The sequence below is a fragment of the Tachyglossus aculeatus genome, chromosome 18, assembly GCF_015852505.1.
Source record: "Tachyglossus aculeatus isolate mTacAcu1 chromosome 18, mTacAcu1.pri, whole genome shotgun sequence".
Classification (NCBI taxonomy): Eukaryota; Metazoa; Chordata; class Mammalia; order Monotremata; family Tachyglossidae; genus Tachyglossus; species Tachyglossus aculeatus.
Window position 1 is genome coordinate 27,601,046 of NC_052083.1, and position 19,746 is coordinate 27,620,791.

A 19,746-nucleotide genomic window follows, 5' to 3' on the forward strand; every position below is an offset into this window, starting at 1 on the left:
CCCTCTGAACTGCATTGTTCTGCATGGTGGATTTGTTTCAAAACACAGTCGATGTTTCCAAAGACTTACTCCCTGGGAATACTGGTTTATTTTCAGCTACGTCAAGTCATACCTCCTTCCTGACAAGTCTCGCAGTAATAAGCGAAAGACCAAAATCAGAACGGGCATCAATCCAGAATTTAATGAAATGCTAAAGGTAAGAGTCCTAATTAATTGTGGCATTTGTTAATGAATCAATGGCATTTATTGAACATGCTCTGTGTGCAGAGCTTGGGAGAGTACAGTATAAGAGAGTTGATGGACATGTTCCCTGCCAACAGTGAGCTTACAGTCTAGAGAGGGAGACAGATAATATAAATAAAGAAATTACGGCTCTCAATGAATTGTATCTATGGAGAGCTTATTTTGTGCAGAGTGATGTTCTGAATCCTCGGGAGAGTAAAGTATAACAATATAGCAGACACATTCCTTGCCCACAATGACTACAGGCTTGGGAGTAGAGACCTGGATTCTAGTTCTGATTTGCCTGCTGTATGACTTTGGGCAAGTAACTTCACTTCTCTGGGCCTCAGTTATCTCATCTGTAAATTGGGGGTTAAGAGTGTGTGCCCTTTGTGGGACAGGGACCTTATCCAGCCCGATTTAACTTGTATCTACCCCAGCGCTTAGAAGAGTGTTTGGCACAAAGTAAGCGCTTAACAAGTACCATAATTATTATAAAAGATAATAGTGTTTTATGACCATTCTTAAGGAAATAATAAGTAATTAAGACAAAGAGAGGTAAAGTGGGGAAGTGGTGGAAAGCATTAATTAAAGTTTAGGGAACAACTGTAATGGTTAGAGAAGAAAAAGCAGGTTGTTGGCTCTGTACATAATCACTCTGAGCTCTCCCTGTATCCATATCACTAAATGTGCCTATTTGTTGCTTGTCATTTCCCTGTATCTGTGGGTTATTTTTATTTAAGCTCATCTTCTCTTAACTATTGTATGTTCATCCATCAATCAAATGTATTTATCAAGCGCCTACTTTGTGTAGAGCACCATACTAAACACCTGGGAGAGTAGACCATTACAGAGTTATCCAAACCTTCTCACTGTATCTAGATCTCATCTATCTCACTGCTGACCTCTTGCCCAAGTCCTGTCTTTGGCCCGGAACACCCTCCCTCTTCATATCTGACAGATAATTCCTCTCCTCTCCTTCAAAACCTTAATGAAGGCACGTCTCTTCCAAGAGGCCTTCCCTGACTAAGCCCTCCTTTCCTCTTCTCCCACTCCCTTCTGTATTGCCCGACTTGCTCCCTTTATTCATCCCCCCGCTCCCAGTCCCACGGCACTTATGTCCATATCTGCCATTTATTTATATTAATGTTTGTTTCCCCCTTGACTGTAAGCTCACTGTGGGAAGGGAAGGTGTCTGTTTTTTGTTATATTGTACTCTCCGAAGCACTTGGTACAGTGCTCCACACACAGTAAGTGCTCAATAAATACAACAGAATGAATGAATGAGTTGGTAGACACATTCCCTACTCATGTAGTTTCACCTCACTGGGCAACTACTGATTTATTCAGCTATTATGCTAGAGGAATCCCAATTGAAAGGTGAACTCACCCAGGGGCACACGCATTCTCATCTTGGAGGGAGGGCGCGGGGTAGTCATTTGGTGGTATTTATTAAGCGCTTCCTGTGTGTACAGCACTGTGCTAAGCACTTGAGAGAGGACAATACGACAATAAACAGACACATTCCCCAAACACACTGAGCAGGGACTGACAGAGTCCTGTTTTTTTTTTTTTTTTACCATCCATCATTTCCTAGTATACCATCAGCCACACGCAGCTGGCGAAGCGTACCTTGCAACTCTCCGTCTGGCATCATGACCGGTTTGGGCGCAACAGCTTCCTCGGAGAGGTGGAGATTCCTTTCATTTCGTGGGACTTTGACCATCCGAGCGATGAGTGGTTCGCGCTTCAGCCAAAAGTAGGATTCCCATCGGGGTCAGTTATCTTGGGGGATGGGGACCATGTCCAACCCGATTAGCTTGTCTCCACCTCAGTGCTTAGTTCGGTAGCATGGCTTAATGGATAGAACACAGGCCTGGGAGGCACAGGCCTAGATTCTAATCCTGGCTCTTGCCACTTGTCTGCTGTGTGACCTTGGACAAGTCACTTCACTTCTCTGGGCCTCAATTCCCTCATCTGGAAAATGGGGATTAAGACTGGGAGCCCCACGTGGGACAGGGACTGTGTCTAACCCAATTTGCTTGTATCTACCCTAGTGCTTAGTACAGTGCCTGGCATAGAGTAAGCGCTTAACAAATGCCACGATTATTATTATTATTATTACAAGACCTGGCACATTAGTAAGAGCTTACCAAATACCATAATTATTATCATTATTATTGTTATTGTTATTATTATTATCTAATGGTTCTCTGTGGGTAGGATTAAGCGTTGAATTGAGGCAGTGCCTGAGAGGCAGCATGGCCTAGTGGAAAAAGAGCACAATACCTCAGTTCATCAGTTTTTAAGGAGATTAAATCCCCATTCTTCCTCCCCTTAGACTGTGGGCCCCATGTAGGCTAAGGACTCTAACTGATCTGATTGTCTCTTTTTTTTTTAAATGGTACTGATTAAGTGCTTACTATGTGCCAGGCACTGTACTGAACTCTAGGGTAATCACAGGATTATCAGGTTGGACACAGTCCCTGTCCCACCTGGGGCTCACAGTAGTAATCCCACTTTTTCCAGGTAACTGAGGCCCAGAGAAATGAAGTGACTTGCCCAAGGTCACACAAGGCAAGTGGCAGAGCCAAGATTGAACCCAGGTCCTTCTGACTCCCAGGCCCATGCTCTATCTACTAGGCCATGCTGCTTCTCTTCTATCTAGTGCTTAGCACATAGTAAGAGCTTAACAAATGCTATTATTATTTTAAATAATGAAAACGAAGTAGAAGTAACAATAATGATAATAATGGTGATGTTTAAGTGCTTATTATGTGCCAACTACTGTTTTAAGTGCTAGGTACTCAGGGATTAGAACCCAGGTCCTCTGACTCCCAGGCCCATGCTCTTTCCACTAGGCCACACTGCTTACAAGAGTAGTGCCTGTTTACAAATGTCAGCCAGGAGAGATGATGATGATGATAGTATTTGTTAAGCGCTTACTATTTGCCAGGTACTGTACTAAGCGCTGTGGTGGATACAAGCAAATCGAGTTGGAAACAGTCCTTGTCCTATGTAGGGCTCACAGATGAGGTTACTGAGGCCCAGAGAAGTGAAGTGACTGGCCCCAGGTCACACAGCAGACAAGTGGCGGAGCCGGGATTAGAACCCATGACCTTCTGAATCCCTGGCCCATGCTCTACCCACTACACCATGCTGCTTCTCATAAGAAGGAGAGAGTAGTAAGAGCAAATTCCAGTAGTGTTTTCTTAAGAACTTATGCTAACATTTCAGGTATCCATATCTGCTGAAAATTTTTAGACAATCTACACAGCTCAGGGCCAAACTCTAATTTCTCCGAATCTGTGTTTCCTCACCTGTTCTCCCTCTCCCTTAGGCAGAGTGTGTCTCATGTGGATCAGGGATTGTGTCACATCTAATTGTATTTCATCTACCCCAGTGCTTAATCAATCAACCAGTGGTACTTACTGAGTGTTTACCGTTTGCAGAGCAGTGTACTAAGTGCTTGGGAGAGTATAATACAACAGTAGACACATTCCCTGCCCACAATGAGTTTACAGTCTAGAGGGGGAGAGAGACATTAATGTGAATGAACAGATTACAGATTTGTACATGAGTGCTGTGGGGATGAAGGTGGAGTGTGAATAACAAAAGCCCAAAGGGTATGAATCCTAGAGTATAGACAATACAGAAGAGAGAGGGAGTTGGGAAAGAGGGCTTAATCACATAATAAGTGCTTAACCGGCACCATAATGATGGTTATTATTTTTCCGTCTTCCTGAATTCTATTTGGGTGGGCCTGAATTGTCTGGATAATTTCCTCCATTACCTCCTTTAATTTGCTTTAGTAAAGAGAATTGTGGTATTTTAACAACACTTGAGATTCTCCAATTTCCTCCTCCGTCTTTATCAAGCTAGGACACATGAACATCTGCTCAAAGAAATAAGACCCCAGGTGTTTCTTGGCATGAGCCAGAGGAAAGAATTATCGGTGGCTTCTGAATCCGAGGAGTCATTCTGATTCCTCATCATGAAACAAACATCCCCGCTAGTGTAGGCTACACTTCTCCATTTTCACTTCTCCATTTTGAGCTCAACTGCATAATATCCTGCAAGGTCATTAGGGCTCAATAGGCACTCAGAAAATGAATGGCGATGGTGAAGTAACAGAAGCAAGAGACCCTGGCTGAAGTCTCCGTCCTGATAGCCTGCCGTCTACCAATCACACAGTGTCCAGAAGCTGCAAATCTCTGAAGCGAAGAGCCCATAATGAGCTGGTGTCGGTGCCTGAATTAGCTTATAATAACACCCAGTGATCTTGGAAAAAAATAAAATAAACGGCCCCCATGTCTGCTTCACCGGTAACAAAAGAGGGCGTTTGTGAAAATCATGATAATATCTTGATTTGTATATAGTGCTTTTATGCCCAAGGTGGTTTCACCATTACTTAGGTCATTTGTGTCCTCATAACATTCCTGTTATGAGGTATTTATTATACTCATTTTTTATGGTATTTGTTAAATGCTTTCTGTGTTCCAGGCACTGTACTAAGTGCGGGAGTAGGTGCAAATAATCAGGTTGCACAGAGTCCATGTCTCACATGGGGCTCATGGTTTTAATCCCCATTTTATAAATGAGGCAACTGAGTCACAGAGAAGTGAAGTGATTTGCCCAAGGTCACCCATGAGACATGTGGCAGAGCCAGGATTAGAACCCAGGTCCTCTGACTCCCAGGCTTGTGGTCTTTCCACAAAAGCTTCCGGATAAGGTCGTTATGTTACATTGCATAATGGATGTTGCTTTCAGTGCATGTGGTTTTCCCTAGTGCTATCAATAAAAACAACAATGGAGGTAAATTTTTAAGTACTTACTCTGTCAAGTCCTCTGCTAAGCACTGGGGTAGATACAGGATAATCAGGTTGGACACAGTCCCTGTCCATGACCCTGGCCTGTCTGGGGCTCAGTCTAACAGGGAGGGAGAACAGGTTTTACAGATCAGTCCCAGAAAAGTAAAGTGACTTTACCAAGGTCCTACAGCAAGCAAGTCCTTCTATCAATCAATCAATCATATTTATTGAGTGCTTACTCTGTGCAGAGCACTGTACGAAGTGCTTGGGAAGCACAAGTTGGCAACATATAGAGACGGTCCCTACCCAACAGTGGGCTCACAGTCTAGAAGCGTGAGACAGAGAACAAAACAAAACATATTAACAAAATAAAATAAATAGAATAGATATGTACAAGTAAAATAAATAGAGTAGTAAATACGTACAAACATATATACATATATACAGGTGCTGTGGGGAATGGAAGGAGGTAAGGCAGTGGGGATGGAGGGGGGAGAAGGGAGAGAGGAAGGAGGGGGCTCAGTCTGGGAAGGCCTCCTGGAGGAGGTGAGCTCTCAGTAGGGCCTTGAAGGGAGGAAGAGAGCTAGCTTGGTGGATGTGGGGAGGGAGGGCATTCCAGGCCTGGGGGATGATGTGGGCCGTGGGTCGATGGCGGGACAGGCGAGAACGAGGCACAGTGAGGAGATTAGCAGCAGAGGAGCAGAGGGTGCAGGCTGAGCTGGAGAAGGGGAGAAGGGAGGTGAGGTAGGAGGGGGCGAGGTGATGGAGAGCCTTGAAGCCGAGGGTGAGGAGTTTCTGCCTGACGCATAGGTTAATTGGTAGCCACTGGAGATTTTTGAGGAGGGGAGTAGCATGCCCAGAGCGTTTCTGGACAAAGACAATCCGGACAGCGGGGTGAAGTATGGACTGAAGTGGGGAGAGACAAGAGGATGGGAGATTGGAGAGGAGGCTGATACAGTAGTCCAGATGGGATAGGATGAGAGTTTGAACAAGCAGGGTAGCGGTTTGGATGGAGAGGAAAGGGCGGATCTTGGCAATGTTGCGGAGCTGAGACCGGCAGGTTTTGGTGACGGCTTGGATGTGAGGGGTGAACGAGAGTGCGGAGTCGAGGATGACACCATGGTTGCGGGCTTTTGAGACGGGAAGGATGGTAGTGCTGTCAACAGTGATGGGAAAGTCAGGGAGAGGGCAGGGTTTGGGAGGGAAGACAAGGAGTTCATTCTTGGACATGTTGAGTTTTAGGTGGCGGGCAGACATCCAGATGGAGATGTCCTGAAGGCAGGAGGAGATGCGAGCCTGGAGGGAGGGGGAGAGAGCAGGTCAGAGATGTAGATTTGGGTGTCATCAGCGTAGAGATGATAGTTGAAGCCGTGGGAGCTAATGAGGTCACCAAGGGAGTAAGTGTAGATCAAGAACAGAAGGGGACCAAGAACTGAACCTTGAGGAAACCCCACAGTAAGGGGATGGGAGGGGGAGGAGGAGCCTGCAAAAGAGACTGAGAATGAACGACCGGAGAGATGAGGAGAACCAGGAGAGGACGGAGTCTGTGAAGCCAAGGTTGGATAGCAGTTGAAGATGGAAGTTAAGGAGGGGAGAAGGGACGGAGCGAGAGATTTCATGAGATGAGAGGGAATAGGGCAGAAACACAGGTGGCCAGAGTAGCACTTGAGAGGAGGGAGTAGAGCTCCTCTGAGGATACTGCTGGGAAGGATGGGAGAGTAGCAGAGAGTGTTGAGAGCCGGGGGGTTGGAGAAGGTGGGGTAGTGACTTTGGGGAGGTCAGACCTGATGGATTTAATTTTATTAATGAAGTAGAAGGCCAGATCGTTGGGGGTGAGGGAAGGAGGAGGGGGAGGAACCGGCAGCCTGAGAAGGGAGTTGAATGTACAGAAGAGCTAACGGGGATGATGGGCATGGGTGTCAATAAGGGAGGAGAAATAGTTTTGTCTGGCAGAGGAGAGGGCTGAGTTAGAGCAGGAAAGGATAAACTTGAAGTGAACGAGGTTGGCATGGTGTTTAGACTTTTGCCAGCAGCATTCGGCAGCTCGAGCATAATAGCAAAGGAGGCGGACAGTGCCAGTGATCCAGGGCTGTGGGTTAGTGGTACGAGAGCGGCGAAGGGAAAGGGGAGCGAGTGAGTCTAGCTGAGTAGAAAGGGTAGAGTTGAGAGCAGTAATCTGATCATCAAGATTGGGTAGAGAGGAGAGGGAGGCGAGGTGGGGTGTGAGGTGCTCAGATAGATGGATGGGGTCAAGATAGCGGAGATCTCTGTGAGGGAGTAATATGGATTTACAGGGGAAAGGAGTGAGAGTGAGGGGGCAGGTGAGAAGATTATGATCAGAGAGTGGGATTTTAGAGTTGGTGAGGGTGGACACAGTGCAGCGGTAGGAGATGATGAGGTCAAGGGTATGACCAAGTTGGTGAGTGGGCGAGTTGGGGTGGAGCAAGAGGTTGGCAGCGTCAAGGAGAGATAGAAGGCGGGCGGCAGAGGAGTCACCAGGGATATCCATGTGGATGTTGAAGTCTCTGAGGATCAGAGTGGGCATGGAAAAGGAGAGAAGGAAGGTGAGGAAGGGGTCAAAATCATTAAAGAAGTCGGAGGTGGGGCCGGGGGGGGGGGGGCGGTAGATGACGGCTACAAGAATCTGGAGCGGGTGGTAGAGGCGAATAATGTGGGCTTCAAAGGAAGGGAAGGAAAAGGAAGGGGGAGGAGGGATAGTGCGAAAGTGACATTAGGGGGCGAGAAGGAAACTGACACCTCCTCCTTTTCCGGTGAGTCTGGGGGAGTGGGAGATGAAGAGGCCTCCACTGGAGAGAGCAGCCGAAGAGACCGTGTCGTCCGGAGACAGCCATGGTTCAGTTAGGGCGAGGAGGAGTAGAGAGCTGGAAAGGAATAGGTCCAGGATGAAAGGGATCTTACTTATAACGGAGCGGGGGTTCCAGAGGCCACACTTGGCAGTAGCTGTCGAGGGACGGGAGGGAGGGGGAAGGGTGCGAGGGGTGGGGAGGGTTTGGATTCGGATGAGCTGGCGGGGGCCTAGGCGGGGAGAGGAGAACTGGGATGGGGTGGGGGCGGGGAGGAGGGGAGGGAGGGGGCCAGGAGGGAGGAGTGGAGGATTGGTGCTGGTACAGAGGGATCCTTGGTAGGGGGTGAGGGGGAGTGGTCTTGGTGGGGGAGAGGGAGGGAAAAAGCTGGGTGGGAGAGGGGAAGGGGAAGGTGAGGAATGGGAATGGCAGTTGGGAGCAAGGGAATTGAAAGTTCATGGTGAGGTCAGCATGGCGAGTGACAGTACAGCGGGAGGTTAACAATTGAGATGCAGAAGCGATAAAACAGTAGCAATGATATAAATAGGCGATGGCATCACAGGGGGTAGTTAACGATTCACATGCTATGGCAATAATAAAATTGGCAGATAATGATGTCACAGAGAGCAGATACAAACTATTATGTGCAGGAGTAGGGTGGACCTGTTAAGAGGGGTCAGGGAGCAGAGATACCTGGGGAGAGGAGTGAACAGCCAAATAGCATGGGAGGGCTGAGTAGGTGTGAATGAGGTTGTCCTTAATGTAACATGGTGATAACAAGGGCCTTTTTCCCAAGGTGGGCGGGGAGTCAGTCAGGTCTGGACTGGGAAGGGGGGTATGGGGCCCCTTCTAGACTGTGAGCCCGTTGTTGGATAGGGACCATCTCTATATTTTGCCAACTTGTACTTCCCAAGCGCTTAGTACAGTGCTCTGCACTAAGCGCTCAGTAAATACAATTGAATGAATGAATGAAGCAAGTGGCAGAGCTCAGGATTAGAACCCAGGCCCTCTGACTCTTAGGCCCTTTCTCTTTCCACTAGGCCACGTTGCTTCTCCATATAAGCAGTGGCCACTCCAGGTAAGGCGAGGTTTCTAGGTATCAATGTCGCCACAACACCTAAACCTAAAACCGAATCATTTTCCATTTCATATCCGAGTTCTAGTCAAGGCTTTGCGTTTGGCCTGTAAAACACCAGAGCATAACAATGAACCTCCTCCCTATTCTTGACTTGGAAAAGAGAGCTGAGGTAGCATTTCTGCTGACCCATCCAGTTGAAATATGATTTATAGAGCTTCAGTGTTCACACCTAGTGATATAAAAAGAAAATCGATTATTGGGTACTCTGCCCACAGGGAACTCAGAATTCAAGGGCTAGAGAGAAACACAAGCCAATTAACAGTTCCTGGACTCAAACATTGGAGATCCAGAGGCGGAACAGCTTTAATCTCTGAAAGTCTCTCCCCGAATAATAATTAGGATTTTGGTATTTTAAAGTGCTTACTATGTGCCAAGCACTATACTAAGCGCTGGTGAAGATGCAAAATAAGTAGATTGGACTCAGTCACTCTCACAAGTCTTAGAGAGAGGGAGACTGAGAAAACTGAGGCACACCCAAGGTCATACAGCAGATAAATGGTGGAGCCAGGATTAGAAACCAAGTCCTCTTTCTACCTGGCCTGGGCTCTTTCCATTAACTTCTTCTGGTCCAACTCTGCTGTATTTGGTTAGTATATGGGACTCATACTGTAAAAAATTGGTCTTTAATGTGGCATTCTCTTTCCTGTAGGCCTACTTAATTCCATTTAGAAATGCTGAATTGAAATTAATCTGTACTTTCTGCTCATTTCTTTGGGGGTTTCTGGAGATTGATTAAATTTAAAAATCTCCTCTTTTCAAGGGTCTCTTTTGAAAACCACTCACTTTTATTTGGAAGTGAATTGCTGAACTAATCTAAGTGAAAGCACTAGAACAATGTCTCTGATATCCCAAGATCAGTTACAGCCCTTAAACCATGATAAACTAAAGGCGAAACAGGCAAAGAAATATAGTTGTTCAATCAAACATTCACCAGAGGTTTCTAGACACACAGATTATTCCCAACCTGAATTAACTTTCCTCTTGAAATGTGTGTTATGTAGCGGTAAAAGAATGATTTTCAGTAAAAGACATTCCACGTTTCCCCAGGAGTCATACATAGCCCGATTGTTTTAAAATCGACACTGACTAGGTTATTTTTCTAAAGATCTGGCAAATACCTTTGTGTTTAATCTAGAGCCCGAAGTAGAAATCATTCAGCTTCAAACAATATACAGAATTCTAGCTTGCTGAGAGTGTGTGCTTTGCCTTGGGTTATTTTGATATGGTTCTCACATGTCGGGATGGCCCATCTATTTGCCATGGGCTCGTGATTACTTTAAAATGAACTTAGTGGTGCCAGAAAAGACTCCAGTTACATCCCAAAGGCTTGTTTAAATGAAATTGTTTCTCTGTGGGTGGATGAAGAGCCCTCTCATCCGGTAATTAAATATCCACAGCTGCCCATTTCATTTATTTCCTATATTTAATATTCTGGTGCTTGTGAATGAATCAATCAGTGGTATTTATTAAGTGCTGAACTGTATGCAGAACACTGTACTAGGCATTTGGAAAAATACAAAACTATAGGTGCGATAACGCTGGATAGAACACTCAAGTCCACGAAATTGTTGTTGTCAAATTCCTAGCGCTTGATCTACAGTAAATATGAGCTTTAGTGATGGTGAATGGGGGATGTTTTCATCAGTAATGATGATGATGGTATTTAAATACTTACTGTGTGCCGAGTACTGTTCTAAGCACTGGGGTAGATACAAGGTATTCAGGTAGTCCCACGTGGGTCTCACAGTCTTAATCCCCATTTTACGGATGAGGTAACTGAGGCACAGAGAAGTTAGGTGACTTGCCCAAAGTCACACAGCTGACAAGTGGCGGAGCCTAGATTAGAACCCATGACCTTTGTCTCCCAAGCCCGTGCTCTTTCCACTAAGCCACACTGCTTCAGTAATCAGCTACTACACCCCATTTCTGCTCCTGGGGCTAAGTGCTCCAGATGACATTTCCCTCTTTCAAAATTTTTCTGTGACCCTATTGCCATCAATACAAATATGTCAGAAATATATGCCTATTTTGCAAAAGATCACATTACTCAAGTTGTGATATAAGTCAGTTCTGCTAGGTTGATGCTATGTTGAAGACCATGCTATTCATTCATTCAACCGTATTCGTTGCTCGCTGTGGGCAGGGATTGCCTCTTTATATTGCTGTGTACCTCCCCATGCGCTTAGTATAGTGCTCTGCACACAGTAAGCACTCAATAAATACAATGAAATGTGTGTGCAGAGCACTGTACTATATTCATGCTATGTCGATGGTAGTCTTCCATGTGGGACTCCCTTCATTCATTCATTCATTCAATCAATCAATCAATCAATCGTATTTATTGAGCGCTTACTATGTGCAGATCACTGTACTAAGCGCTTGGGAGAGTACAATACAACAGAGTTGGTAGGCATGTTCCCTACCTATAATGAACTTACATTCTAGAGGGGGGACAGATACTTATAGAAATAAATACTTTATAATATATGACTTATAGGTAAGTACATAAACACTGAGAGTTTGAGGGTGGAGTGAACAGCAAATGCCCAAACGCATGCAAGTCCAAGGGTGACACAGAAGGGAGAGGGAGCCGGAGAAAAGAGGGTTTAATTGGGGAAGGCCTCGAGAAGAAGATGCAACCTTAATAGAGTTTTGAAGGAGGAGAGAGGGGTGGTCTGGCGTATATAGAGAGGGAGGGAGTTCCAGGGTAAGGGTAGGACGTGGGAAAGGGTGGCGAGATAGAGGAGATTGGGGCACAGTGAGTAAGCTGGCACGAGAAGAGCGGAGTGTGCAGGCTGGGCTGGAGTAGGAGATCACTGAGGGGAGCTAGGAGAGGGTGAGCTGACTGCTTTAAATCCAATTCTTTTGACAATGTGACACAATTCAGCTGTTTCTCGGAGTCACAGACGTCTAAGGAGCTCACTAAAAATAAATGACAGAAAAGCTACTCTGCCCTGCTGTCTCTCCAAGACATCAAAGTCGTGGGTTTTGCGGGGCAAAGGCAGGGAGACTTTAAGCTCCTTTGGACAGGGTTCATGTCTGCCAACTCTACTGTATGGTACATTCTCAAGCCCTTGATACAATTCTGTGCACACAGTAAGCACTCAAATACCACTGATTGCTTGAAATACCGCTGGTTTTTCATAAATTCCTTTTGTGCCCACATTTAATTTTAAGAGATTAATTAATGATGCTTAAAAGTAATACATTATCAATTTGGATCCATGCTTCACTGGACTGTAAACACTTTGATGGCAGAAATTATGCCTACTTGCTCTATTGTAATCAATGGATAAGTGGTATTTATTGAGCGCTTACTATGTGCAGGGCACTGTACTAAGAGCTTGGGAGAGTACAACAGGATTAGCAGACACATTCCCTGGCCATAATGATCTTACAGTTTAGAGATGGGCTACAATCTAGAGGTACTATCCTAAAGCAGTTAGTACAGTGCTCTGAACAGACTAAGTGCTCAATTAATTCTTTGGATTGAAAGATTGCTATTGTTTTCTTGACTTGCACATGTAAGGTAATTAGGGAAGCAGCCTGGGTAGAGCATGAGCCTGGGAGTCAGAAGGGTCTGGGTTCTAATCCCAACTTCGTCACTTGTCTGCTGTGTGACTTTGGACAAATCACTTCACTCCTCTGGTCCTCAGTGCCCTCATCCTGTAAAATGGGGATTAAGACTGTGAGCCCCATGTGGGACATGGACTGTGTCCAACCTGATTAGCTTTTATCTACCCCAGTGCTTAGTACAGTGGCTGGCACATAGTAAGCTTTTAACAAGTACCATAAAACAACAAACAAATAATGCCATGAGAGACTTCATTCTAGGCCATATCGAAGACAGATGAAGAGTTTTCAGAATACGATTGTCAACTCTGCCTGGTCTCCCATTTGTGTGTTCTTTCCCAGTGCTTAGTATAGTGCTCTGCCCACAGTAAGCACTTAATAAACACTATGACTACTTTGTGATCCTACAGGGCAGCGCAGATTCTATCGCAGTTCAAGATAACCATCATTTTGGGGCTAAAGGTTTGGGTGGGAACTTCCCCATCAAATCCTTTCAGCTTCTCTGCTTCTGGTCATTTTGGTCTGAGCCATCTCTCAAAGTGGTTGGAGCCAGAAATCACCTCACTGAGCGGCAGAGGGTTGCTGCTCCAACCATACTGTGGTCCACGCAAGGACCTTGAAAGATGAGACTGTAAAAGCCTTTCCTTTCATCCCTGCCAGATGGACGTGGCCGCAGATGTTGGACTTGAATACAGAGGAGAGCTGACGGTCATTTTACGCTACATTCCCCCTGACAGGAGTCTATTTCTGCCGCTTGAACAGCTTCAAGGTAAAATGAACGTTGACGGCAAGCAGTTTCGAGTGACCAGGTCTTCGAGGTGGTAATTGTAGTAGTTATTAAGCACATTCTATGTGCCAAGCACTGTACTAAGAACTCTGGAAGTGGGTGTGGCTTAGTGGAAAGAGCATAGGCCAGGAATCACAGGACCTGGGTTCTCATCCCGGCTCTGCCATGTGCCTGCTGTGTGACTGCAGGCAAGTTACTTAAATTCTCTGGGCCTCAGTTTCCTCATCTGTAAAAAGGGGATTCAATCCTGTTCTCCCTCCTACTTATCTTCCCCAGCGCTTAGAAAAGTGCTCAACACTTAGTAAGGGCTTAACGAAAACCACTATTACTATTAATAATAGGAAGATATAATACAATCTGATGAGATAGAGACCCTATTCCTCATGGGCTCACAGTCTTAATAGGAGGGAGAACAGGTATTTAATCCATATTTTACGGATGAGGAAACTGGGGCCAAGAGAATCAATCAATCAATCAATCAATCGTATTTATTGAGCGCTTACTATGTGCAGAGCACTGTACTAAGCGCTTGGGAAGTACAAATTGGCATCACATAGAGACAGTCCCTACCCAACAGTGGGCTCACAGTCTAAAAGGGGGAGACAGAGAACAGAACCAAACATACCAACAAAATAAAATAAGTAGGATAGAAATGTACAAGTAAAATAAATAAATAAATAAATAAATAGAGTAATAAATATGTACAACCATATATACATATATACAGGTGCTGTGGGGAAGGGAAGGAGGTAAGATGGGGGGATGGAGAGGGGGACGAGGGGGAGAGGAAAGAAGGGGCTCAGTCTGGGAAGGCCTCCTGGAGGAGGTGAGCTCTCAGCAGGGCCTTGAAGGGAGGAAGAGAGCTAGCTTGGCGGATGGGCAGAGGGAGGGCATTCCAGGCCCGGGGGATGACGTGGGCCGGGGGTCGATGGCGGGACAGGCGAGAGCGAGGTACAGTGAGAAGTGACTCACCAAAATCACACAGCAGGCAAAGTGGCAGAGCTGGGGTGAGAACCCAGGTCCTCTGATTCCCAGCCCTGAGTTCTTTTCCAAAAGGCCACTCTGCTTCTTGTACCTAGGCATACTCTGCAGTATCCTGAAGTATTAATAATAATTGGGGTATTTAAGTGCTTACTACTATCAGGCACTGTTCAGAGGGCTGGGGTAGATACAAGATAACCAGGTTGGACATAGCCCCTGTCCCACATAGGGCTCCCAGTTGTAATCCCCATTTTTATAGATGCGGGGACTGAGGCCCAGAGAAGTGACTTGCCTGAGCTCACACAGCAGACAAGTGGAAGAGGTGGGATTAGAACGCAGGTCCTTCTGACGCCCAGGCTTTGCACTTTCCACTTTCCCCTACTCACCCACCTTCTGCCTCCCCTGTATATTTGAGTCTGTGCCCCTTAAGCACCTGGTATTCACTCCAGCTCCACAGAACTCATGTACATATCTCTATAGTCTGGCGTTTCCATTATCTGTAATTTATTTTAATATCCATCTCGTCCTCTAGACTGTAAGCTCCTTGTGGGATGGGGATAATACAAACTCAACAGATACCATTGACAGATCAATTAATATTCTGCTCTGTGTGCCTTTCTAACATCAACTGATGTTGATCTAACATCAGCGCTTAGTACAGTGCTCTGCACATAGTAAGCGCTCAATAAATACGATTGATGATGATGATCAAGTTTTGATGCCTAAATTTGAATATTGGCTTCCTCTCCATATGACCTTAAGGGAAAGCGTGAGCCTCAATTTCCCTAGCTATGCTATCGCGAACACTTCTTGTTGCCTTCCTTGAGGGCAGGGAATATGTCACTGGGTTATTCTTTACCTCACAAGCGCCTAGTACAGTGAACCGTACCAAGTGGATATCCAATAAATTCTACTACTACCTCCTAGGATTGTTGAAATGTGCAAAGAACTTTACCAAATAATCGATCAATTAATGACATTTATTGAGCATTTACTGTGTGCAGAGCACTTCCCCTAAGCACTTGGGAAAGTGCATTGGTAGACATATGTTCCCTGCCCATATTGAGTTTACAGTCTAGAGGGGGAATGAGAAGGATTTTTACCTTGGTTTACTTTATACAAACATCTTACCGATCCCCAAACTTCAGTGTAGCACTCCTACGTCTTTCAGAGAAAATAGCCTTTTAGTCCAACTCCACCAAATGTAAAGAAGATATTAGAAAATTGTTTAATTGCTTAAGAATTATCAAGGCTTAAATGTGTGTCCATTTTTCTTTTGGCGATTGAAGCAGGAAAGAAACCTCTCAAAAAGGGGAAGAAAAAGGACATTCCTTTGCCCACAGAGGGAATATTAGAGGTGTTCATCAAAGAAGCCAAGAATTTGACAGCGGTGAAATCGGGAGGCACTTCTGATACATTTGTGAAAGGGTAATTTTTACGTCCATGCCTTTTTAAGAGGGACTTGGTGAATCTCGGGATTAGTTTTTCCTGTGAGGAAGTAATGTGGAGCAACCAACTTTCTCTTTCCAGACATGGATCTTGTCAGGAAACTGTCCTGTTATCCCCCCTTCTAATGTTCTATTGGCACTCTTTTTGGATCGAGCTATTTACATTTTAATGCCATCGTTTCTTAGAGCCCTTCCTACATTAATGTCACAAGGTTTGTCTTAAGCAGCTCCCTTCCCCTTGGAAGTATTTTGACTGACTTGAATGGTGTGGTTAAAACCCATTTCAATTTAGTATTAGATAATGCCATATCTATCTAGCATAGATGGAGGCAGGCCTCAAGTATATTAGTGTCTTATGTTAAAGAAGCTAGCAAAGTGTCTTTTTGCTAATTGGTTGTGCAAGATTGTACCGTGAAAATTCACTCTAGTTCATACCCCAGGTTCTAGCCACCCAGTTTTACATATAACTTGGGGATAAAGCTCCCTATGGGCAGGGATTGCGTGTGCTAATTCTGTTGTACTCTCCCAAGCGCTTAGTACAGTGCCCTGCACATGGTGAGTGCTCTATAAATACCATTGATTTATTAAGCTGCAAATGTTTGATCAGTCAGTCAACCAGTGGTGTTCATTGAACACTATGTGCAGAGAACTGTACTGAGCACTTGATAAGAGTACAGTTCTGTAGAATTGGTAGACATGTTCCCTACCCTCAAAGACTGTAAGCTCCTTGTGGGCAGGTAACATGTCTACCAAGTCTGCTATAGTGTACTCTCCTAAGCGCTTAGTATAGTGCTGTGCAAGCAGTAAGCACTCAATAAATAGGATTGATTAACAAGCTTACAGTCTAGAGGGGGAGATAGCTCAGCAATCCCAGAGTGCTTCACTGCAAGACACCAAAACCAATGAAGAAGTTATTGTCTCTCACCAACAGCTAATATTTTGAGATTCAGTTGTCTTGCCTTAATTTAAAAGAACAAATTTATTAGCGCGCTAGAAGATTCTGATGGAGAGAGGAGTTCAAAGGTGTGAAGAGGAGTCAGCTTGCTAGGAAATACTTTACGAAGACATGGTTCATTCTAAATCAGACATCCTTCACTAAACTTGATGAGAACATCGCATTCAACAGAACACATTTCTACACACTGATCCTCCCTCAGTTCCCTAATCCGATTGACTAATTTGCTTTCCTTTCTGTCTTCCAGATACCTGCTCCCGGACAACAACAAAATCACCAAGCACAAAACCCCTGTGGTAAAAAAGAGTGTGAATCCTCAGTGGAATCACACTTTCACCTTCTGTGGCCTGAATCCCCGGGATATGAAAAACGTGTGTCTCGAACTCACTGTATGGGACAAGGAGGCCCTCTCCAGCAATATATTCCTTGGTGGAGTTCGCTTGAACACTGGGAGCGGTGAGAATCCCTTTGGGAATTGCTCTTCCCCCCATGCTACCCTCCACAAAAAACTGCATTTGGAGAAAATAATAATAATTATTATTATGGTATTTGTTAGGCTTTTACTATGTGCCAGGCAATTAAGACTGTGAGCCCCAGGTGGTAACGGGACTGTGTCCAACCTGATTATCTCATATCTACCCCAGCACATGTAGCCAATACTTAATAAGTACCTCTATTATCATTGTTACTATTATTATTATTATAAAGGGAGCAAGTCAGGGTGAAGCAGAAGGGAGTGGGAGAAGAGGAAAGGAGGACTTAGTCAAGGAAGGCCTCTTGGAGGATATGGGCCTTCAATAAAGCTTATAAGGATTCACGCATGGGGTGGATTCTGGGGGTTAAAACTGCAGGATTAAATGGGTCTTCCTTTTTTTTATTCTTCAGAAATTGAGTAAAAATTGGGTTTAGTTTGAATTAGGAAAATTTGTCGTTTGAATGTTGCTTTCGTTTTTACGATTCCCTCTCAGCCTCCATCTGGCTAGTGTTCTTTTAGCAATGTGACTCCTTCCAGATGTTTGAAACCGACACAGTTGACTAAACTGCTGCATGGCCTCTCGCTTCCCCATTGGAAGTGTGACAGCAACTTTGCTGACCTATGGTATTTCACCCCAGCTTTAATCCAAGTTTTGGAGCTTGGCCTAGTGGAAAGAGCAAAGGCCTAGGAGTCCCAGAATCTGGATTCTAATCCAGGCTTCTCCACTTGTCAGCTGTGTGACTTTGAGAATGCCTCATGAATAGATCTTTTCTCTAAAAAAAAAAAATCCTTGTTTTAATCACTGCTCAAGAGATGTGGCCTCAGGGAACATGAAAATCTGTCATTTTTCAGCCTGGGGGCTGGCTGTGAAGTAATCAATCAGTGGTACTTATTGAGCGCTTATTGTGTGCAGAGTATGGTACTAAGCACTTGGGAGGGTACAACATAACAGAGTTGGTAGAAACATGCCCTTCCCACACTGAGTTCTGTGCCAGGCACTGTACTAAGTGCTGGGGTAGATACAAGCTAATTAGGGTGTACACAGTCCATGCCCACGTGGAGCTCACAATCAATCCCCATTTTACAGATGAAGGAACTGAAGTCCAGAGAAATGAAGTGTCACCCAGCAGGAAAGGGGCAGAGCCAGGATTAGCACCCAGACCCTTCTGACTCCCGGGCCTGTTCTCTATCCACTAGACCATGCTGCTTCTCTTATCTTTGTCACTAACTTAGAAGCTGATGGTAGAAAAAGACTGGTGCTGTGTGACCATGGGCAAATCACTTCCCTTCCCTGGGCTTCAGTTCCCTCCTCTGTAAAATGAGAATTGAGACTGTGTGCCCCTTGTGGGACAGGATCTGGGTGCAACCGGATTGTCTTGTATCTACCCCAGTGCTTAGTATAGTGCCTGACACATAGGTGTTTAAATAACACAATTATTAATACTATTGTTGGTGATCATTTGCTACCACCTTGCTGAATCTTTTCTCTTTTCCCTCCTGTCAGGTGTGAGCCATGGGAAAGAAGTGGATTGGATGGATTCCCAAGGGGAAGAACAGCTCCTCTGGCACAGGATGGCTACTAGTCCTGGCGTGTCCGTGGAGGGAATATTAATGCTGAGATCCAGCATGGGGAAACGCAGACTCTGAGAAGAAATATCTTCCCACAAGATGACTTCACCGCTAGGCCGGTGTGGCTGCTTTCCCCCTCCTCCTGCCAGGAGGCCTTCTGGGCCTGGGGGAGTCAGTATGCTAGGCTTAGGCCCAGGACACAGTGGGGACTTTCCCTCTCATTCTGAACCACGAGGTTGTCAGGGTGCGACAAAACCAGACCCTCTCCTGAGGCCCCTGGGTCCTGAGAGCTTCCAAAGGACCCTCAGGCTCCATTCAAAGACATTTGTCTTAAGAAGGCAGTAAAGGAAGTGGTTGACTTGGCTCATTCACCTAGGTCTAGCCAGAACTAGGATCTTAATAATAATAAGTGTGGTATTTCTTAAGCGCTTGCTATGTGCCAGGCACTGTACTAAGCACTGGGGTGGGTACAAGCAAATCAGTTTGGACACAGTCCCTGTCCCCCATGGGGCTCACAGTCTTCATTCCCATTTTAAAGAGGAAGTAAGTGAGGCTCAGAGAAGTGAAGTGACTTGCCCATTTTACCTGTGTTCTGCTGCTTTGAAGTAAATGCCCTGGAGACCATTTCACCAGCTTAAGCCTGAAAGGGAAATGGCAGAAGCCCAGATGAAGAAAGGGTTAGAAAGGGTGGACACTGCCAAGTGCTAAGCATTTTGGAAAAAAATCATTCTTATCAGGATCAAGTTAATGAAAACACAGGTTTACTGGAGGTAGCAGGTTTTCCCTTGCACCATCCCTGATGGGGGAAAAATGTAGTGTCGCCTTTACTTCCTCCTCTTCCTTTCTCTACCTTCCCTTTCTCCTTTTCTCTAAGAATGTTCTTCTTTTTCTCTGGCTGTTCCAAAAGCCTCCAAGGGAGTTGCTTGGAGAATGTCAGAATAATAATGACAATAATAACTGTGGTGTTTAAGCGTCTACTATGT

The 19,746-nt window shown here is 45.3% G+C and overlaps 1 protein-coding gene across 2 annotated transcripts in view; it reads left to right on the forward strand.

Moving 5' to 3' along the window:
* The window catches only part of SYTL5 (synaptotagmin like 5), a 95,913-nt gene extending 76,726 nt beyond the window's left edge, over window positions 1-19,187 (forward strand). Inside the window, exons 15-20 of one of the 2 annotated variants that reach the window (XM_038760395.1) lie at window positions 97-196; window positions 1,820-1,981; window positions 13,209-13,317; window positions 15,606-15,744; window positions 16,967-17,175; window positions 18,699-19,187. In XM_038760395.1, the coding sequence (XP_038616323.1) occupies window positions 97-196; window positions 1,820-1,981; window positions 13,209-13,317; window positions 15,606-15,744; window positions 16,967-17,175; window positions 18,699-18,841 (862 nt within the window). In that variant the 3' untranslated portion in view covers window positions 18,842-19,187. The remainder of the gene's footprint in view (window positions 1-96; window positions 197-1,819; window positions 1,982-13,208; window positions 13,318-15,605; window positions 15,745-16,966; window positions 17,176-18,698) is intronic. The other variant, XM_038760396.1, reaches the window with a different exon arrangement.
* Window positions 19,188-19,746: the final 559 nt, after the last annotated feature.